General features: G+C 52.7%; 6 protein-coding genes across 6 annotated transcripts; 3 read left to right on the forward strand and 3 right to left on the reverse strand.

Moving 5' to 3' along the window:
• Nucleotides 1-1,241: 1,241 nt before the first annotated feature.
• BGZ61DRAFT_348272 (trypsin-like cysteine/serine peptidase domain-containing protein) lies at nucleotides 1,242-2,125 on the forward strand (the record flags this gene model as incomplete). The annotated part of the gene is made up of 3 exons (XM_046240047.1): nucleotides 1,242-1,430; nucleotides 1,545-1,744; nucleotides 1,816-2,125. 3 exons carry the CDS (start codon nucleotides 1,242-1,244, stop codon nucleotides 2,123-2,125), a joined length of 699 nt encoding a protein of 232 aa, XP_046106464.1.
• Nucleotides 2,126-2,587: 462 nt separating this feature from the next.
• On the reverse strand, nucleotides 2,588-3,230 carry BGZ61DRAFT_447299 (uncharacterized protein). The gene is made up of 4 exons (XM_046245316.1): nucleotides 3,077-3,230; nucleotides 2,955-3,016; nucleotides 2,827-2,898; nucleotides 2,588-2,769 (listed from the first exon to the last, which is right to left on the reverse strand). Exons 1-4 carry the CDS (start codon nucleotides 3,176-3,178, stop codon nucleotides 2,691-2,693), a joined length of 315 nt encoding a protein of 104 aa, XP_046106465.1. The 5' UTR covers nucleotides 3,179-3,230; the 3' UTR covers nucleotides 2,588-2,690.
• Nucleotides 3,231-5,357: 2,127 nt separating this feature from the next.
• BGZ61DRAFT_447310 (citrinin biosynthesis oxidoreductase CtnB) lies at nucleotides 5,358-6,569 on the reverse strand. Its single transcript, XM_046245317.1, has one exon. The coding sequence runs from the start codon at nucleotides 6,468-6,470 to the stop codon at nucleotides 5,682-5,684; it is 789 nt and encodes a 262-aa protein (XP_046106466.1). The 5' UTR covers nucleotides 6,471-6,569; the 3' UTR covers nucleotides 5,358-5,681.
• Nucleotides 6,570-9,108: 2,539 nt separating this feature from the next.
• Nucleotides 9,109-9,664, forward strand: BGZ61DRAFT_194686 (ankyrin repeat-containing domain protein). Its single transcript, XM_046237838.1, has one exon. The coding sequence runs from the start codon at nucleotides 9,295-9,297 to the stop codon at nucleotides 9,568-9,570; it is 276 nt and encodes a 91-aa protein (XP_046106467.1). The 5' UTR covers nucleotides 9,109-9,294; the 3' UTR covers nucleotides 9,571-9,664.
• A 155-nt stretch (nucleotides 9,665-9,819) lies between these two features.
• On the reverse strand, nucleotides 9,820-11,848 carry BGZ61DRAFT_415925 (cytochrome P450). The gene is made up of 4 exons (XM_046243369.1): nucleotides 11,750-11,848; nucleotides 10,569-11,687; nucleotides 10,345-10,517; nucleotides 9,820-10,284 (listed from the first exon to the last, which is right to left on the reverse strand). The coding sequence occupies exons 1-4, from the start codon at nucleotides 11,795-11,797 to the stop codon at nucleotides 10,122-10,124; spliced, it is 1,503 nt and encodes a 500-aa protein (XP_046106468.1). The 5' UTR covers nucleotides 11,798-11,848; the 3' UTR covers nucleotides 9,820-10,121.
• A 1,239-nt stretch (nucleotides 11,849-13,087) lies between these two features.
• BGZ61DRAFT_515919 (KR domain-containing protein) lies at nucleotides 13,088-20,492 on the forward strand (the record flags this gene model as incomplete). Its single annotated transcript, XM_046252271.1, has 3 exons — nucleotides 13,088-13,802; nucleotides 13,850-16,989; nucleotides 17,055-20,492. 3 exons carry the CDS (start codon nucleotides 13,088-13,090, stop codon nucleotides 20,322-20,324), a joined length of 7,125 nt encoding a protein of 2,374 aa, XP_046106469.1. The 3' UTR covers nucleotides 20,325-20,492.
• Between the last annotated feature and the right edge of the window lie 144 nt (nucleotides 20,493-20,636).

The raw sequence follows: 20,636 nt of genomic DNA on the forward strand, positions 1-20,636 counted from the left end.
AGGTTCACGTTGCCAAGTGATGATTGCGAAAGTTCCCGACGAATTTCCATTTTTAGAAGGAGGCCTGGAAAGGATGTAACCTTAAATTGGCGACGACAAGGCTCATAGAGCCGGCATAGGGTAGTAGTGATGGACTTAACCGCCTTAAGTGCCTACCGTATTTGGCTAGAGTGTGTTATCAGTAAACTATACTTTTATCGGCCGGCGAGAAAACGAACTCAGCTTTGATTCGGAGAATATTACAGTTCTAAGCTTATATGAGATCGACAGCATCGCCGAATTCTTCGAGACGATCGGCCCATTGCCGATATGCCCTGCCCAATCAATCAACGTTTCATATTCGAGTTACTTTCAAGGATAGGTTCTAGATGTTACGTCGAACAGTGACTTGCCCTATTAGGCACCTTATCCGGTCGCACCTTAGCGAGTTTTTGCAGAAGTCCAAATGCGTAAAATCTAGCATCGGATTGAGGTGCTCCGACCACAATTTTATGGATTAAGTTGTGGATTGTTGAAGTACCTAACGGACCTTTGGTCCGCCTTCTTGATAGAGGGGCTGCCGCTCCCATCGGCTTCGGCGATACGAAGCATAAAGCGCGACCCCGATGTGTTTGGAAACTAAGTATCCCGTTGGGTCTCCACAGGCCTGCGTACCGCGGACATTGGCACACTGAGAGATTGCAATGGATTTGATGGCACATCATACAACATCTAGTAGTAGGTCTTATAGTAGGTCTTTTGACGACTGGATGTCACAGCGATTCTTATGGTGGCCTTGGCAAACCTCCTGCGTACCTCGTTGGAGTAATTTGTTACGACTCTGCTTTACCTAGTGTTCTAAAACTTCACCTATACATACATCTGCCGAACTGCTCCAGTTGATGGCTGAATAACATCGCGTACCATGCTAAGAATTTAAGGGTGCGGATCATCACTCGGACAGGGGCACTTGATAACAAAGATACCTCATTCGACATACAACTTCTTGAATCGGAGGAGCACTAGAAGGGCAGGTGGATAATGAGAAGAGTAGCTAAGGAGTATTCATTTACTATAAATCTCAGTGCCTACGACGCCATTCTGACTCGATCATCGCCTTCCCAAGCACCTCGTCAACCTCTCTCTACTAGCAAACACTCTCCAGCTCAGCAATCAAGATGCAACTGACACTCGCTCTCGTGGCCGCACTCGTGCCCTCCATGTCTATGGCAGCGGCCCTGCCTCAGACTCCAGATATCACTATGGAGGTTGGTATCGTCGGCGGAGAACTGGCCGCCGCCGGCGACTTCCCCTTCATCGTCAGTCTGTCGAGAAGCGGTGGTAGCCACTTCTGCGGTGGCACCCTTCTGAACGCCAATACTGTACTTACGGCGGCCCACTGCTCTGTGGGTCAGAGTGCCTCGAATGTCCAGGTTCGCGCAGGAAGCAAGGTAAGTTATTTATGCCTTTCTTTTGGTTTGAGAAACACGATTGCTTGTTCAGGGGTCTTTCGTGCTTCTTGGAAACTCAAGGACAAGGATAGCTTTAGACTAACAACTGCACAGAAGCGGAACAGTGGTGGCACAATCGTCGGGGTTTCTCGCATCACTGTTCACCCAAGCTATTCTTCTAGCACGTACAACAACGACGTCGCGATCTGGCGTCTGTCGACTTCAATCCCGACTAGCTCGACCATCTCGTACGCCTCTTTGGCTGCGTCGGGCTCCGACCCTGCTGCCGGCTCTTCGGCAACCGTGGCTGGCTGGTAAATATCCTCCTCCCCGTCGACTCGGGTTCACCCAAGATATCTTAGGGAAGTGCTAACCTCGAATATAGGGGTACTACCACGGACGGTGGATCAACCCTTCCCGTTGACCTGAGAAAGGTGACCGTCCCCATTATCTCTCGCGCGACCTGCCGGTCCCAGTACGGTACTTCTGCCATTACCACCAGCATGTTCTGTGCTGGCCTGACTGCAGGAGGTAAGGACTCATGCCAAGGAGACAGCGGCGGTCCCATCATTGCAGGCACCTCTGGAGCTCTCATCGGTGTCGTCTCATGGGGTGAGGGTTGTGCTCAGCCCAATCGCGCTGGAGTTTACGCTAGTGTTGGTAGCTTGTACTCTTTCATCAGCAGCAACATGTAGGGGTCTTATTGAAATGGGGGGGAGACGGGACACCAAACTGCCTTTCTTTATTGCTTTGGTACCAGGAAGCAAAGAAAAATGTCGTCGTCAACCAAATTCTTCTTCAAATTCGGCAACTCCCTAGCTCATGGGGGCGTCAAGAATTAAGCGGTTTTTGTTGGTCATCTAGGTAGTTATCTAGCCTTTGTCAAGTTCGCCAACAAAAATACACTTCTTAACCCAGCTCTTCACTTGCGAATTCCTGGTGTGTTACAGGGCCTGTTTCGATTTTCACCTCTACATTTCAACGGCTACACTACAGTGCCGCGTCTACAGGAGCCACTCCTTTGTGAGAACATAATTACACATGTTATCGAGGGGATTTGATATGTATGTGATCTTCTGACAACATAATGAGAAGGTAGAACCGAGCTCAGAAAATCCCATCTTTGCGGGCCACAAACCCAGCGCAGAATGGGCCACGGCACAGACAAAAAGGTCAATACTTCACCATGATATTCATTTCTGTACAAAGGTTTGGTGCAGATCTTCCTAATCTAAGTACAGAAATCTGTAGTGGTTTTTCTTACTTGTCTTCAACCACTTCCTTGACAATCACACCGTCCAAGTCCTGCAGCTTCTGGATGCCGCCTAAAGTGAGAGGGCTTGCCATGGTATTCGTCAGTCTCTGAGTGTATAGTACGAGGATCGAGGGTACTCACGGTGGATGCGAAGTTGGAGGCAGGGCTCGATCGCTAATCCAACTCTCTGAGCCGGTGTCTTCCTTCACAATACTGTTGTATTAATATGTCAGCGGGGACTCTGAATTTTCATTAAAAAGCAGCCTTACACAGTCACCGTATGGTTCAGCTTCTGCCATTCCTCTATCCCATCAAAGGTGTAGATGATTTTCTTCGGCCAGTTATTAAATGCGCAGGCGACACATCAGTTTCGGGGTATTCTTCATTATACCTTGCGGTCAGTCATAGTGGAAATAGGTAGCGTGGGAAATTGAAATGGGTTGAGGAGAGCGCCAGCCAAAATCGTTAAGCTTAAAATAGGTAAGGCATGCATGAAAGTCGGGAATGAGGGTTTGGTCTGGTGAAAAAGAGTTCCGTGGTGTGGGATTGAAAGAAGCTTAGTTAAAAGGTGGGCAAGGTTCTCGCTGGTGATTTATATACCTAGACCTACTCGAGACCAGCCCGAATCAGGAAGGTCGGGTTGGGCTGCCACTCAGCCAGGAAACTCTGTATTGCCTGATCACGGGGTTACAATAGGACTTCGGCTAATTAGTACACGCCTGACAAACAGTCATGTTCTCCCAAAGCAATTTCTAGCCGTGGGTTCTAATAATGTTCAGAAGACGAAAAGCGGGTTATTAAAAAAGGAATAACGTACATGATAAGCGAATGTCCCAGACAAGCGAATGTCCCAAAAATCCCTCAATCTCTCTTTCTTCTATTTGATCAATTAATTTACCACCACCAAACATGTCTCAATTTAATAAAGAGGCTAATATCCTTCTTGCTCTTCAAGCCCTTCAAAACAATCCATCATTAAGCATCCGACGCGCTGCATCAATCTACCATGTCTGCAATAAAAGGCTAGGGCGCCGCCAGAAAGGCATGCAGTCTCGACGCGATATTATCCCTAAGTCACGCAAGCTATCCGATCTAGAGGAACAGATTATTGTTCAATTCATTCTCGACCTAGATTCGCGAGGGTTTCCCCCGCGACTGCGTGGTGTTGAAGAAATGGCTAACCGACTGCTCGCTGACCGCGACGCGTTACCTGTCGGCAAGCGCTGGGCTTCTAACTTCGTCAGGCGACAACCAGAGCTCAAGACGCGTTTTTTTCGTAAATACAACTATCAGAGGGCCAAATGCGAAGATCCAACCATTATTCGCAATTGGTTCCGGCTTGTGGAGAATACAATTGCGAAATATGGTATCGACCTAGCCGATATCTACAACTTTGATGAGACCGGCTTTATGATGGGCATAATTGCAAGCGGAATGGTCGTTATAGGTGCAGATAGGCGTGGAAACCCGAAATCAGTGCAGCCTGGAAATTGGGAATGGGTTATAGTTATTTAGGCGATTAATGCGGAAGGCTGGGCGATCCAGCCGTTTATCGTGGTTGCGGGCCAATATCACCTCGCCAGCTGGTACCGGGAAAGCAACCTCCCGGGCGATTGGGCTATTGCGACGACTCAAAATGGCTGGACCGACAATGAGATAGGTCTTGAGTGGCTTAAGTACTTTGACCGGCACACAAAGAATCGATCGACCGGTTGCTATTGTCTTCTGATCCTTGATGGGCATGAAAGTCACTACTCAGTCAACTTTGAGAAATATTGTGAACAGAATGATATTATTATACTTTGTATGCTACCTCATTTGTCTCATCTACTTCAGCCTCTTGATGTTGGGTGCTTTGGGCTGCTTAAAAAAGCCTACGGTCAAGAAATTGAGCAGTTGATTAGATGCTCTATAACCCACGTTTCAAAGACTGAGTTCTTTCCGGCCTTTTATGCCGCCCACCAAGCCGCCATGACGGAGAGCAATATCAAAGGGGGTTTTCGAGGGGCTGGACTTGCTCCTTTAGACTTAGAAAATGTCATATCAAAGCTTGATGTGCAGCTACGGACTCCAACATCGGTTGAGGAGGAGGTCAGCCTCCCTGACCCTTGGGTCTTGAAGACCCCAAAGACAGTCCTTGAGGCCAGCTCGCAGTCCGAATACCTCAAAAGACGAGTTAGGAGGCATCAAAGCAGCTCTCCGACATCTATCCTTGAGGCGCTCGAGTCATTTTCTAAGGGAATAAAGGTAATAATGTATCAGATAGTATTATTGAAGTCTGAGAACCAGATCCTTTGACAGGCAAATGAGACCCTTAGTAAGCGGCGCAGAGCGAAAAGAACCCGCCTACAGAATAGAGGGAAGATGACTCTAGATGAGGGAAGGGATGAGATAGATCAGAGAGACGTTAATGCGCAGGTAGTGGCTGAATCATCGAGAAGTAGTGGTCGACGAAGGTCGGCGCCGCCGAGGGAAAGGCGCTGTGGAACATGTGGAAAGGCTGGTCATAATGCAAGGACCTGTCAGGCTATAATTGAGACCTCTGGAGAAGAGTATAGCGATTAGTTTTAATTGATTAATTATATTGTTGTGGTTTTATTGAGGTTTTAACTTTAGAGGTTAGGATTTTTGGGACATTTACTTGTTTGGGACATTCGCTTATCATGTACGTTAAATGAATCACTATTACACAAGTTATGTTGATAAGAGTGGCGAGAGTGCAAGATATTCTAAACTTATCAAGCCAATATAATACTGAGCGCGGTAGGCCATGCTCGTGTAGCCTCAGGCCCCCTTTTTTCTCAAGAGAGGTATTATGTAATCTGACACCCTGTGACTAGAGTCAGAGGATCGATCTATCAGAAGCTTCGTAATCCAGGGTTACAATCCAACACAGTAATACTATTGTGCCCCCTCCCTCGGGCTTGACGGGGTAAGGTGTAATACAAGGGCCGGCTCGGTCCGCCTTTATCTCGTGTCACATATCGTGTCACATATCATAATATAGCCAACTCGTGCCCCAATTGTAAGATAGCTTGTGCCACAGCATTGACATCAGCTGTCTTAATTGGCATCCGGTGGTCACCGTCCCACTCGATAAGCCGTGTTGTCCCCGGCTCGCAATATGTCTCTAGGAGACGACGATGGTGTTGCAGGCCAGGGTCCGTCATCCCATGGACGTGTATGGTAGGTACTTTTAGGACATGTTCGGTCCCGGAACCATCTGGCCAATCCCTGAACTCGACGCTTGCATGTGCGGCATCCCCAACATCCTGCGGCGCCATCAGCCGGTTATCTAACACTGACAAGGGTCCTCGTCCGGCAAATAGCACCGCAAACCGCCAACTCGCCACGACCGCCCTGCTTCGGAGTTTCTCTCGCAGAATTTGCTCCGTGTAAAGCAGGCTAGCGCTGATATTGGCCCCCTGGCTGAATCCCATCAGGCCCACCCATTCCCCCGTGGCGCCGAGTGCATTATCCTTCATCATGGCATTCCGCAGCTGGAGGTGGATTTCGTTAATTGCCGTCTTGGAATCGACAGGTTGGTGGGATGGGAGCCAACGAAGCCATCGGCGAAAGGGTCCATAAGTCCCATACACTGGGATGATGTCTGGGTGCGCGTCGCAGATGAAGGGTCCTTCCACAAAGACAAGACGGAAGTGTCCGGTCATGCGTCGAATTATGTTACGACATTGAAGCCGAAACACTGTCGCGTTCACGCCGCCGCCATGTAGACACAGGATCCGGGGGAGTGTGACTGTCGAGTCCAGGTCTTGTTGTGCCATGCTGACGGGTCCTGGTGATGCACTGAAAAGCAGTGTGCCAATCCTTTGAGATATAGGTGAGGCACCGTTGCATCCAGCAGATGGAAATGATGATACGTGTGGAAAGCTCTCTATATTCTTCCTATCTAATGAGGGTCTTTGGGTCAGTCTTATAGGCGAATGAAATGATGATGACCTCAGATGACCTCGGACAGCCGAGACGCTCCGGACGCTTTGGGGTCTTTGACTGGGGGTAGGGACGAGGCCGGTACCGAGGCCGGTGGCGATGGACACCTGGGATGATAGAAGGAAAGCTTGTGTGCCGCGACGACCGTTGAAATCCACCCTACCATATTCTGACCGGTGTCTCCTTTCGGCGTTGTTTTATCTTCAAGTGACGTTTCCGGAAAATAACCGTTGCACGATGGCCCTGTGTCCACCGCCGCGTGGTCAACGTCAACTACATGCCATTCGGCCCCTGTCTAGCGTGTGCTCAAATTTGTCTTGCTTATATTGTACGTAAGACTCCACTCCCTACAATGGGGCTGTGATGGCTGCAGCCGGTTAAGCAGGCCATGTTTGAGTCTTCCATAGGGCTTACCTCAAAAATAAAAACGGCAATGGATCGACGCTGTTTTCTCTTTCCCCGAAGAGGGGCACTCCACAGCGGAGGCACGCAGAAAGAGCCTTTGGATACTACTAGACGGGGGGGTCGTTGATTAGCAAAAGTGTTGTCAATTGGAAAAATAATGATACATACAGCCCCACCCAATTTACACGTAACCCTTGGTACCGTATTGGCAGATATATCCTCAATGAAGAGACCGAGGAGGGCGTCAGGTAGTTGTATATTAACAAAAGCAATTGCCGCAAATTCCAATGCTTATTCAAAGCACAAATAACTACAAGACTATTGATTAATGATAACTGGCATCTGCCTCCAAAGATATAGCTTTCTGTCCTGCTCACTGCCTCCCCTCCCGAACCCAATACCCCGTCATAATACACATCTGGAACAATACGAAGAGAGTCGTGCCATGATTAGGTAGTCACTGCTCCAGTCTCCTTCCAGCGTATCATCCTGAACCACCTGCGACTGCAACCTCCCAGTAAACCACCTCGGCCTGACCAAGGCAAATTGCGGTTCGGACGGCAAAGTACATGACTCCTTTGGGTTTGCCGCAGGATTGAGTATCAGGCAGCAATCGGCCAATGCATTTCGGCAATATTGTTTGAGAAAAATACCGCATCCTCCCGGTTTTATCCGCCCCAGCTGCTGACGGTAGACGAGCAACTGTTTTCGTATTGCGTGAGGCAAGACAGGAAGCTCGGCCGCTCCAACACCTGCAATGCAGCAGCATGTGTTTTCCCTTTGAGGTCGAATAGATAACGCAGATACTACGGTAGCAGGCATAAGTGCGGCAACGCCCCACGCCCCCCCGTACTCACTACGTAGTATGCCTGATAGTAGATCCTCCATCTCGTCAGCGCTAAGCGATCTGCATCTGCGCGGGAGCGGGCCGGTCTCCCCTAGTACGATTTGATGTTCGGTCTGCCGGACGACCGATACTTTTTGACCTCCCCACCCAACTGTCAGACCCTTACGGGCGCAGCGTCTCTGCAGCTCGTCGTATCTCCTGCTGAGGGGACCCAACACAAAGAGATGCAGGCGACCATCTGCCAAACTACTTAAGGCAAGATCGTGTTGTCTGGGCGCTTGGGACCAGGGAAAAGCAAGGGAAAGAGTTGAGGTACCGTCTGGGATGTCAGAGTCCCTCTTTTTCCATCAGCTCCATTCTATGTGGCTCTTCTAGCTCTATGTCTCGCCAGCTCTGTACCACAAATCCTATATACGCTGCCCAAACACTATTGATGGATGCCGCTGAGCGTCGAAGAATCCAAAACAGAGATGCTCAGCGCAGGTTCCGCAGTAAGTCACCCGCAACCATCTCTCATCTTCTAGTCCGTGGTTTATGTGCTGATAGAGCAATCGCCCAGGCAAGCAGTCGGCATCTGATGGTACAGGCGTCTTCCTACAAGCATTCGATACATCTATTACGTCAGTCACTAATCAAACTATGCCATAGGTGGAAAATCACAGCAACAAGCTCGACTCACATCGAAAGCCCAGGAGAAGCCGGGCTCTTCATCTGGCAGGAGCAGTCGTAGAGATAATAGAATCGACACCAGCTCTCAGTCGTCGTCAAGTTCGTCACATCTCCAGTCCAATCGTAACTCTACCCTAGTAGATGTCCTGAGTCAACTTCAAGATTCAGTAGTGGCTATGTCGCTTCCACTACAGTAGGGCCCCCAACGGTTGCAAGATGACAACGCACAAAGTCATGAACCTAATCATCCCAACAGATCAGATCTCACCATTGAGGACCTTGACATGCCACCTTCAACTAGCCACTTGCACGATGCAGCGCACTGGCTCAACGCTTTCCCCACAGATAGCCACAAGTTTCAGCAAGACAGCGTAGGCAATCTGAAATGGCATTTCCTTCGGTCAACCAAACCCATGACTGACTGTGCTTCGCAGCGAATCGAACAACCAGCACGATTGCAACAGCCCAGCAATGCTCGTGCTCTTCTCCCACCTGTAAGCTCAAATGAAGCATAGTGCACCCGCCCGAAATAGTCGACGACTGATGCCAAGCAACAGCCCCCACCCTCTCAACCGTCCTACTGGACTTCCCCCGAGACACCCCCACGCAACGGCCAGCCCTATGATGCTGCCGAGAGTGACCAGGTGCTAGAAAATGGCAACTACAGCACCGACATTGATGAACCAGAGACCTTCCAGACCGCCCTTCACATTGCGGCCGAGGGCGGCCACGATAACATGATCGATATGCTGCTCGCCGACGGAAGACTGGCTGTAGACGAGCGAGACAGCAACTCGGACACGGCACTACACGTCGCCGTAGCAGGCCAGAAGTTGATCGTCGTGCTCCGTCTACTGAGTTACGGCGCCAGTCCCAATGCTGAGAACGCAGCCGGCTGGACACCACTACACGTTGCCGTGCAGACGGGATCCGTCGATCTTGTCGAGGCACTCGTCACGCATGGGGGGGACTTGAGCAAGAAAACCCGGGGTAGAAAGGTGGTGGGACCATGACTGGACCCGATGATTTGGATTAACGACACACAAGCTTCGACTGGAGGGACAAGCTTGTGCTTGTGAACTAAAGAGGAGGCCTTCTAACTGGAAGGCTCGTCTCCCATTTAGTATCGCGACTTATTCCAGTGCTGCAGATCAGTCCTTAGCGAGAAGAAAATCACAGTGGGTTCACGGCGCGTCTCTTACATGGGGCACGACAAGATACAGGAGATAGAGAAAGGTGACGCTGTAACAGCAGGGATAGACACCCTAATGACGAAGACGAGAAAGAAGAATTCCCGTTTCTATGAAACCTATATCCACAAAAGCAACTCTTGCGTTAGGAATGCGGTAAATGTGCTTTCTTAGGCATGAGCCTACTTAGATATGCATTCAACCCAAGAGCGCCCTCCCGACACTTGACTTGCAAACTTTCAACTGCCCCATGCGCATGGAGAGAGTCTGACTCCACACTCCAAGTATTCTGCCCAAGTCATGAACTCCAGCCCTCTTTGTGCGTCCAGGTCGAGCTGAGGCGAGCCAAGTTTTCTATTGCTACCCCGGGATATTTACGCATCCCTCTTGACCCGGTGAAGCTTCACATAGAGCGGCTTCTTAAGGCCAACAATATATGTCTTCTGGTTCATCCAATCCATGCTCTCCTCGCAGACCTCCACATCATACGTCCAGAAGAACTTGGCTGCCAGAAGTCTCGCTTCGTGGTAGGCGAGGCTAAATAAACCAGTCAGTTCTGATGCATGCTAGATGTAGGGGAGGTGCGTGAGTTATTACTTCTTTCCAATGCAGTCTCGCGGACCAGCGGAGAAAGCCTGGACCGCCTCTAGACGGTCGTTGGCAAATTCTGTCGGGGGCGATGAAGCCCACCGCTCGGGGATGAACTCGTCGGGACGAGCAAAGTGCATCGGAGAATGATACGCGGCAGACTGCGCATAGTAGACTACGATCTGTCGGTACGTCAGTTAGAGGCTCTAGCGCGAGTACAGGAATGGTCCTACGTCAGGAGGAAGCTCGTGGCCGTCGAGGTTGCCTCCCTGTGGCCCGGTGCGGCGAGGAAGACCGCCGGGCACAGGGGGATAACAGCGGAGGCCTTCCTCGATGCAGCATTGCAGGTATTCCAGATGGGGCAAGGTGAGAGTGGTCATCTCTTCAGTCGAGCTGAACTTGCCCCGAACCTCGTCCGTGAGCTTCTTTAGCTTGTCCGGGTTTTGGCCCAGGAGGAAGGTCAGTGCCGTCATCAACGATGAAGTCGTCTCCGTGGCGGCTGTCAGGATGAGGAACGAATTCTGGCGCATTTCACCAAAGGTCAGACCCTCACCCTTATCCTCAGCCTGCAGAACAAGAGTCCACATATCCGGGTGGTCGGTGACGTTCTTCTCCAACCGCTTGTTGACACGGTCGTCGCAGAAGTCGGTATGCTCCATGCGCTTCTTGATCATGGACCTTGGAATAAACTGGGCAAAGATCTTGTCCATCATAGGGAAAGACCGAATAGCTCTCCGGAAAGCACTGAACTTGACGACGCCGGAGATGTTGGCTAGGAAGGGGTGGTATTCCATTCGCTCCAGGTGGTCAAGACCATCGCCAAAGACGAGATCGGCAGCAAAGTCAAAGGTGGCAAAGTTGAAGAACATGTGGATATCCACCTTGCCCTTGGAGTCGCAACATTCACCCGACTTCTCCACGAGGAGATCCGTATACTTCTTCAGAAGCGGCTCTTGCTCGCGAATGGCTCGGTCGCTGAAGGCTGGAGAGAAAATCTTTCGCATGCGGCGGTGAGATTCGTCATCGGCCGTCATGAGACCCTCAGTGCCGTCTCCTCGCTGGTTCTTCATGTAGTAGGCCTTGAAGTCTTTGGGGATTTGACGGGCGGCATTACGGTGTCCGTATACGTCCGTTGCGGCAGCCGGGTTGATAGTGCTTAACTCGCCCGGCGCGACACGCACATACTGACCATACTTCTGGTGGAGCTTGGCGTAGGTAGCAACCTCATCACCTTTTATGCGCTGGATGGTGATGGGAATCTGTGAGGCAGCGTAGTACCACGGGCCTGGGAACTTGGCAAGTGGATCAAAGTAGACTCGGTAGATGGCCGTAACCAGAAAGTAGCCAAATGTCTGTTCACGAAACACATTAGTCGGTAATTCTGAGAAATAGGTGCACAGGGTTTGCTTCTTACTACGTAGAGGATGGCAGGCCCCAGAAACGAAATCGAAATGATTGCCATGTTAGAAACCCTTTATTGCGGTATCAAATATATTGACAACACAAGCTCGATTTGCTCGGTTTAAGTAGTTAGGAACCGACTTTGGCGGAGTTATAGATGGCTTCTTCTCCGCCACCACTATAGCAGTGGTGGAACCTGCGGAGTTTATACAGCTACGTTGTGGGGTGTGTGTGTGTGTGTGTATTTTGGTGTCTTCGGGTTGTCCTGATAAGCGGTGCGACCATTCCTGTGGGGATATCGGGGGTGTTGCGCTACATAGTTACTACGTAGATGTAACAAATCTTTAAACGATACTCACGAGTGTACGATTTAACGATGATATCCTCCGTTCCTTCTCCGTCAGCGGATTAATGAACTGCAGCACAACTTTGTCGTGTTGTTTGTGTGCCGAGTGTTCACTTGGGGGGATTGGGAGTGAGAACCTCTCCCCTCCCTGGAGCCGATTCGTGTCGGTGCCACATAGTACGTTGTGAAGTAAACTCCGCAAAGGAGCTTGTGATAATGGGCCCCTGCAATCCATACACTGTAAACTACTACGTAGACACTGTACCGTGGTAATTCCACGTACGTGAATGGCCACCGCGTACCCACCATCTTTTAGGCGGCACATCATTACAATCCGACCCCTGTATGTGGGTTTGAGTCAGCAATGGACGAACATGCAGGGGTTGTATTGTATTGTACAGTGTGGACCATATGCAGTCAGCTTACCGTAATGCTTCTGCGCCATGCGCGATGCTGACAATACAATTTTGCAACAGCGAGGAAACACTAGGGTCAAGTGATTTCAGGGCCCATGATAGCCTCGCAGCACGAGCATTCCTACATTTCCACGATAGGAGCGAAAGACAGAGCACAGGCTTACCTAGTTGCGTGATTTTGGCGATACAGAATGCTGACCTTCGCAGACCTTCAGCTAAGCTTGGCTTCACGGAATGTGAAGGCTTACTATTGAAACCTCCAAGATCGGCATGCTGACGACTTTTGACATGATTGCATGAGGAAATGTAACAATTCTATGGCTATTGGTCATTTTGAGGATGCTTACTTTGATTTCTTATCGTGTCTCGTGACTGTTCCATGTCGCGAGACGGCGTTACGGATAGGAACTAGTCTGTCGACGTCTAGTTGACAATAAGGGTTGAAGAGAGGCTGATAAAATGCATCGAGAAAGAAGAAACAGTAGTCATTTAGTTTAGTATTGTCTCATTCATCTCATGATCTCGAACCTCAAGCGACTTGTCTCCTTTTTCTACCATTTCTCACAGTCACGCTGAAATGCCGTCCACCATGCCGAGTGAGCCTAGGGCTCCCATTGCCATTGTAGGCTTGGCATGTCGCTTTCCCGGCGATGCTACAGACCCATTGAAGTTCTGGGATATGCTCAAGAGCGGACGAGATGGCTACACACCAAAGACAAACCGATACAACGAAGATGCCTTCCACCACCCAGGATTCGACAACAAGCGCCAGAATGTCCTGCCCGTCAAGGGTGGATACATGCTCAAGCAGGACCCCTATGTATGGGATGCTGCCTTTTTCAACATCACAGCCGCCGAGGCCATCGCCTTCGACCCCAAGCAGCGTATCGCCATGGAGGTCACGTACGAGGCCCTCGAGAATGCCGGCATGCCCCTGCGCAAGGTGGCCGGCACGCAGACTGCCTGCTACATGGGCACCTCGATGAGTGATTATCGAGATTCCATTGTCCGAGATTTCGGCAACTACCCCAAGTACCATCTCCTTGGTACCAGCGACGAGATGATTTCAAATCGCATCTCCCATTTTCTCGATATCCACGGCCCTAGCGCTACTATTGAGACCGCCTGCTCATCCAGCCATGTGGCTACTCATCTTGCTTGTCAAAGCTTACAGTCTGGCGAGTCAGAGATGGCTATTGCCGGTGGTGTGGGCATGACTCTGGTCCCAGAAAGTACCATGCAGCTCAACAACCTGGGCTTCCTCAGCCCTCTGGGCCAGTCCCGAGCCTTTCCAAAGCAGGCGGGTATGCCCGTGGCGAAGGCTGCGGAGTGATTGTCATGAAGCGGCTAGACAAAGCCATTGCGGATGGTGACACGATCCGCGCCGTCATCCGCGGCTCTGGTGTCAACCAAGACGGTTGGACTCAGGGTGTCACGATGCCTTCAGGGGCAGCTCAGGCCGCCTTGATCAAGTACGTGTACGAGTCTAACAAGCTCGACTATGGCGCTACCCAGTATGTGGAAGCCCACGGTCCGGGCACCCAGGCTGGTGATCCTACAGAAACTGGTGCCATCTACCGCACCATCGGAGTGGAGGGACTCAAGACCAACCCGTCACGCAAGAAACTGTGGATCGGTAGCGTGAAGCCGAACATTGGCCATCTTGAGTCGGCCGCTGGTGTTGCCAGTCTAATCAAGGGCATCCTCGCTATGGAGCACGGGTTCATCCCACCCAACATCCATTTCGACGAGCCGAATCCAGCCATTAAGCTGGATGAATGGGGCCTGGCTGTGCCCACGAAGCTCACTCCCTGGCCTGCGTGCCAAACGCGACGAATGTCCAGCAGTGCCTTTGGCATGGGAGGCACCAACGCTCACATCGTTCTTGAGCGGCCCAACAACCTGCTCGAGAACGGCAACGCTGCAAATGGCGCCACTCCTAATCATGCCACGAGGCTCTTCACTTTCAGCAGCCACGACCAAGCTGGCTTCAAGCGTATCGGAAGCGCGCTGATCGAACACATCGACCGCCTCGGCCCGGCTGCCTCGACGCCAGAGTACTTGTCCAATCTCTCTCACACGCTCGCCGCTGGACGCTCGGGTCTATCATGGAAGGCCTCGTGCTTCGCCGACAGCGCGGCCGAGCTTCGGGAGCAGCTAAGCACGACATTGGGAGAGAACGCCACTCGTAGCCCCAGCAGCCAGGAGCCGCGCATTGGTTTCGTCTTCACTGGCCAGGGCGCCCAGTGGGCTCGTATGGGCCTGGAGCTGATGGAGCGTAAGGTCTTCGCAGACTCGGTGGCCAAGTCAGCCGAGCTGTTGCGCGAGTTCGGTGCGGATTGGGATCCCCTGACGGAGCTGTCCAAGGTTCAGTCGGAGTCTCGCGTCGGTGTTCCTGAGATCAGCCAGCCCATCTGCTCTGTACTGCAGATCGCTCTAGTTGACCTGCTCCGAAGCTGGGACATCACCCCCTCCAAGGTGGTGGGACACTCTAGTGGCGAGATTGGTGCTGCCTACTGCATGGGCGCACTCACTCATCGCGATGCCCTCATGGCAGCCTACTTCCGTGGCAAGGCGTCTGCTGGCCTCAAGGACCGCAAGGGAGGCATGATGGCAGTTGGTTCCTCGCCCAAGGAGATAAAGAAGCACATTGCGGATGCTGGAACCAACGTCACCGTCGCCTGTGTCAACTCTCCCTCGAGCATTACCCTCTCTGGCGATGTTGATGCCCTCGAGACTCTGCGAGCTCTGCTCGAGCAACGAGGCATCTTTGCCCGACGCCTCAAGGTTGACGTCGCCTATCACTCCTCACACATGCAAGCCTGCTCCAACGAGTACCGCACATCCATTCAGGAGCTCGATGGCCAGATGTCAGAGGAAGAGGCAGAGGAGCCCATCGTCATGGTATCCAGTGTCACTGGTAGCGAGGTTGATCCCGAAATGCTCGGCCCCTTCTACTGGGTGCGCAACCTGATCTCGCCGGTGCAATTCTCCGACGCTCTCAAGGAGCTTGTCGCTCCCGCTGGCGAGGAAAGCGAAACAGGCCCTGCTGTGGACATCCTTGTTGAGATCGGTCCCCATAGTGCGCTGGCTGGCCCTGTCGAGCAGATCCTCACCCACCATGGCATCAAGAATGTCGCCTACGCGTCTATGCTCACGCGTGGACAGAGTGCCGTCGATACCAGCATGAACCTTGCTGCCGAGCTCTTCCGCCGCGGCGTGTCCGTAAACGTGTCCAAGGTCAACGGCGACTCCCACACCCACCTACTGACCGATCTGCCACCGTACCAGTGGAACCACTCCGAGGTGTTCCGCGCCGACTCCCGTTTCCAGCGTCAGATTGTCTCTCAGAAGATGCCTGCCAAGAGCATCCTGGGCGCTGAGATGCCCAGTATGAGCGAGACAGAGCGCGTCTGGCGAGGCTTCATCCGTCTCGAGGAGGAACCGTGGCTGCGTGACCACACCGTCGGAACCACGGTTCTATTCCCAGGTGCTGGTGTTATCAGTGTCGTCCTCGAAGCTGCCCAGCAGATAGTCGAGGATGGGAAGAAGCCTCGCTCCTTCATGCTGCGTGACATTTCCTTCACTGCCATGATGGCCCTCACTGAAGGTGTGGCGACAGAAATCATCATTCACATCCAGCCTCACCTTGTTGGCACAACAGGATCTACTCGGGCCTCCTGGTTCGAGTTCACCGTCTCTTCGGCCACTGGTGTGACCGGTACCGTCCGGAACAACGCTCGTGGTCTTCTGTCCATCAACTACGAAGATTCTCGCAGTCCTCAGATGATCCGGGAAGACGCCAGCATCGAAAAGACTCGCGTGGAAGACTACCGCCGCATTCTCAGCGAGTGTCCCGACACATGCTCCAAGGAGAAGTTCTACGACACCATGGCCAAGTCGGCTCTTCAGTATGGAGACGTCTTCCGTGGCGTCGAGACGTGCCACCCCAGCAACGGCAAGACGGCCTTCGAGATTCAGATGACTGACATTGGCGAGACCTTCACCAAGGGTCGACTAGCACGGCCCTTCCTCATCCACGGTGCGGCCCTCGATGCCGTTCTCCAAGCCTGGCTGGGTAGCACCAGCGGCAGCAACGGTCCCGGGTCTTTCGGCTTTGACATGCCCATGCTTCCCAAAAGCATCGGAGAGCTGGAGATTTCCGTGGACATTCCCGCCGATATTGGGTACATGATGCCAGGGTACAGCCGCTCCAGCAAGTATGGCTTCAACGAGTGGTCGGCCAACATTACCATGCTCGACACGGAACTATCCCGCGTCTTCCTGTCCATCACCGACTTCCGCCTTGCGGAGCTTGACGTGGACGATGCCGCCAAGCCAACGCGCGAGGGAGAGGCTGTCGACGTCGACCCAGCGGAGATCGCCTCCGACGTTCAGTGGAACTACGCCCTCGACCTGATGAAGCCGAGCGAGGTCGGTGAGGTGATCTCCAAGGCTTCTGCCTCTACCCCTTACGATAGACTCGTTGAGGTAAGCCGTGTCTGATGTTGTCCTCGGGGCTCTAAATGTACGCAGTCTGTTAACGTCCATCATAGCTCGTCCGTATGAACATCCACAACCGCCCCGCAGCTGATGTTATTGAGCTTGTTGCCGCTTCCACGAAGCTTCCCAACGCAGTCATGTCGAAACTGCCCAAGGGCGTCATTAACCAGACCCAGATCCGATACGCCCTAGCCAACACCGCTGATGATGAGGGCCCCAAGGGCATTGACGAGGACATGCTGGCACAGTCGTTCCCTCTGGGACCTCTGGACGCCCCTCTGGCTGCTGACATTGCGCATGCGGACCTGATTGTCATTCCGTACCACACCATCGAGGATCTCAAGGCAGACACTGACAGCATCATGGAGCGTCTTATTAGCCTTGCCAAACCTGACTCGACCGTCCTTCTTGTCGACTCAGATGCCTCAAGCGTTGGCGGAAACAAGTTCACCTCTGTGCTGGCAGCCGAGGGCTTCGAACTCTCCATCTCGACCCCCGCTGGGGTTGGTTCGCTCACTCTTCGACAATTCAGTAATAATAAGAGTACCCAGACCGAGAGGCTGAACAACGGCTCCACCGGCAAGAAGGCCGTTATCCTGGCCCCGGCCAAGTCGTCCTCTGCGGCACAGAATTTTGCTCACGAGATCGAGGATCTCCTCAACGACCTTGGCTTCTCCACTTCAACAGAGGTCGGTGTTGGTGCCGGCATCGACGCCTCCACCACGTATGTGTCTCTGCTGGAGCTTGAGAAGCCACTGCTGGAGGACCTGTCTGAGGCCGAGTTTGACGGTGTCCGCACCTTGATGCTTAATTCAGAGCGCCTCCTCTGGGTCACCCAGGGAGCGAATCCATCCTTTGGGCTGATTGATGGCTTCGCTCGAGTCATCCGCAGCGAATATGCCAGCGCAAAAATCCAGGTCCTGCATCTCATGAGCCCGGGAACCGAGCATGGTCCCGCTCTGGCCTCGCGTATTCTCCTCTCACCTACCGAGGACAGCGAGTTCATGGAGATTGGTGGCCTTCTAAAGGTTTCTCGCATCCACAGGAACCTCAACGAGGATGATCACATTCGTCATCACCTGCTCGACTCGACTCGTGTGATGAGCCTGCCTACAGATCAGGACGCCCCTGCTCTGAAGCTGGCCGTCGGCAAACCCGGTCTGCTCAACACCCTACAGTTTGTACCTGATGAGGCTATGGAATCGACGCCTCTTGGCGATGACGAAGTTGAGCTGCAGGTGATGGCCTCGGGCATCAACTTCCGAGACATCATGGGCTCTATGGGTCTTCTCCCAGTGTCTGGCCTTGGTCAGGAGGCTAGTGGTATTGTCATTCGCACAGGCAGGTTAGGCGCAGCGAATCTCAGGCCCGGTGACCGCGTGAGCACCCTGACAGTCGGTGGTACTCATGCCACTAAGATCCGATGTCACTACCGCGTTGCGCAGAAGATCCCCGACAACCTCTCTTTCGACGAGGCCGCCGGTATCCCCGTCGTTCACTGCACGGCCTACTACGCCCTCGTCAAGCTCGCCAAGCTTCAGCGTGGCCAGTCTGTCCTCATCCACGCCGCTGTTGGTGGAACTGGACAGGCTGCCGTCCAGCTCGCCAAACACCTGGGCCTCACCGTCTACGCCACTGTGGGCACTGACGAGAAGCATCAGCTGCTGATGAAGCAGTATGGCATCCCAGAGGAGCACATCTTCAACTCTCGGGATAGCAGCTTCGTCAAGGGCATTGAGCGCATTACCAACGGCCGCGGTGTTGACTGCGTCCTTAACTCCTTGTCTGGTGAGCTCCTCAGACAATCATTTGGCTGCTTGGCAACATTTGGTACTTTCATCGAGATTGGACTTCGTGACATCACAGACAACATGCGCCTAGACATGCGTCCCTTCCGCAAGAGCACGACTTTCAGCTTCATCAATATGGTCACGTTTCTCCAGGAGAACCCGGATGCGATGGGAGAGATCCTGCAGGAGGTTTTCGACCTCCTCTCCCGGGGTATCCTGAAGCCGGCATACCCTGTGACCGTCTACCCTGTCGGCGAGGTTGAGGATGCTTTCCGCGTCATGCAACAAGGTAAGCATCTGGGCAAGATGATTCTGTCTTACACGCAGGATGGTGGCAAAGCGCCCATTCTGTGCAAAGCCAAGGATTCGCTCAAGCTCGATGCTGCTGCCACATACCTCATCATTGGTGGTCTCGGAGGCTTGGGTCGCAGTTTGGCGACCGAGTTCGTTGCCTCTGGAGCCCGCAACATTGCCTTCATGGCGCGCTCTGGTGACTCCAAGCCCGAGGCGAAAACCACCGTCCATCAGCTTGTCTCTCATGGTGCCAACGTCAAGGTGTACCGCGGCGATGTCTCTGATGATGCCTCATTCCTTGCCGCCATGAAGCAGTGCTCGGAGGAGCTGCCGCCTGTGAAGGGTGTCATCCAGATGGCCATGGTACTCCGTGACGTTGTATTCGAGAAGATGAAGTACGAGGAGTGGACTACTGGTCTACGCCCCAAGGTCCAGGGTACATGGAACCTGCACAATTACTTTAGCAGTGACCGCCCTCTCGACTTTATGATCTTCTGCTCGTCCATTGCTGGCGTCTTCGGTAACCCCAGTCAGGCCCAGTACGCTGCCGGCAATACTTTCCAGGACACGCTTGCCAACTGGCGCCGCCACCAAGGTCTCAAGGCTGTCTCGGTCAATCTAGGTATTATGCGCGACGTCGGCGTCATCGCCGAGGGAACTTCCAACTTCATGGCGGCCTGGGAGGAGGTCCTTGGTATCCGGGAGCCTGCCTTCCATGCCCTCATGAAGAGCCTCATCAATGGCCAGCGAGAGGACGCTCGTTCAGATTCCTGCCCAGCCCAGGTTGCCGTTGGTCTCGGCACGGGTGACATCCTTGCTAGCAATGGTCTCAAGAAGCCTGCGTATTTTGACGACCCACGCTTCGGGCCTCTGGCTGTCACTAGCACCTCGTCAAACGCAGCGGGAGGCGCCGGTGACGGCTCGTCCGTCTCACTGTCGTCCAAGCTGTCGGCAGCCAGTGTTCAGAATGACTCGGCCGGGGCTTCAGGCATCGTCAAGGACGCCCTGGTCAAGAAGGTTGCCGAGATTCTCCGCATCCCGCCTTCCGAGGTCGATGCCTCGCGACCCATGTATCGCTACGGCGTGGACTCGCTTGTAGCTCTCGAGGTGCGAAACTGGATCTCCAAGGAGATGAAAGCAAACATGCCGCTCCTGGAAATCCTGGCAGCTACGCCGATGGAGGCATTTGCGGTGCAGATTGCCAAGAAGAGCAAACTTCTCGAGGGCATGGAATTTTAGGTCAATGTCATGGGACACAAATTGGACATCGGAATGGATGCTTTTTTTTCCACATCTTTTCAATGGCTTCCAGCTGCTTTTACTCGAACGGTTATTTAGGTGCTTTGCTTGGTGCTCTATTGTAACTTGAATGTTAATAACCCGAATTCACATACTCCTAACTGTCTGGCGAGTTCACTTATTAACTTTGACAATCGAGTGTTCGCATGAACTATTCAAGTGCCTGTACTTCGCGCCTGTCTTGACGAACTGATTGGTACAAATGTCTTGGATCAAGGCTAGTATTGCCAATAGTCTGACAAGTGAGCAAGC

The sequence above is a fragment of the Ilyonectria robusta genome (assembly GCF_021365365.1).
Source record: "Ilyonectria robusta strain PMI_751 chromosome Unknown BGZ61scaffold_6, whole genome shotgun sequence".
Classification (NCBI taxonomy): domain Eukaryota; kingdom Fungi; phylum Ascomycota; class Sordariomycetes; order Hypocreales; family Nectriaceae; genus Ilyonectria; species Ilyonectria robusta.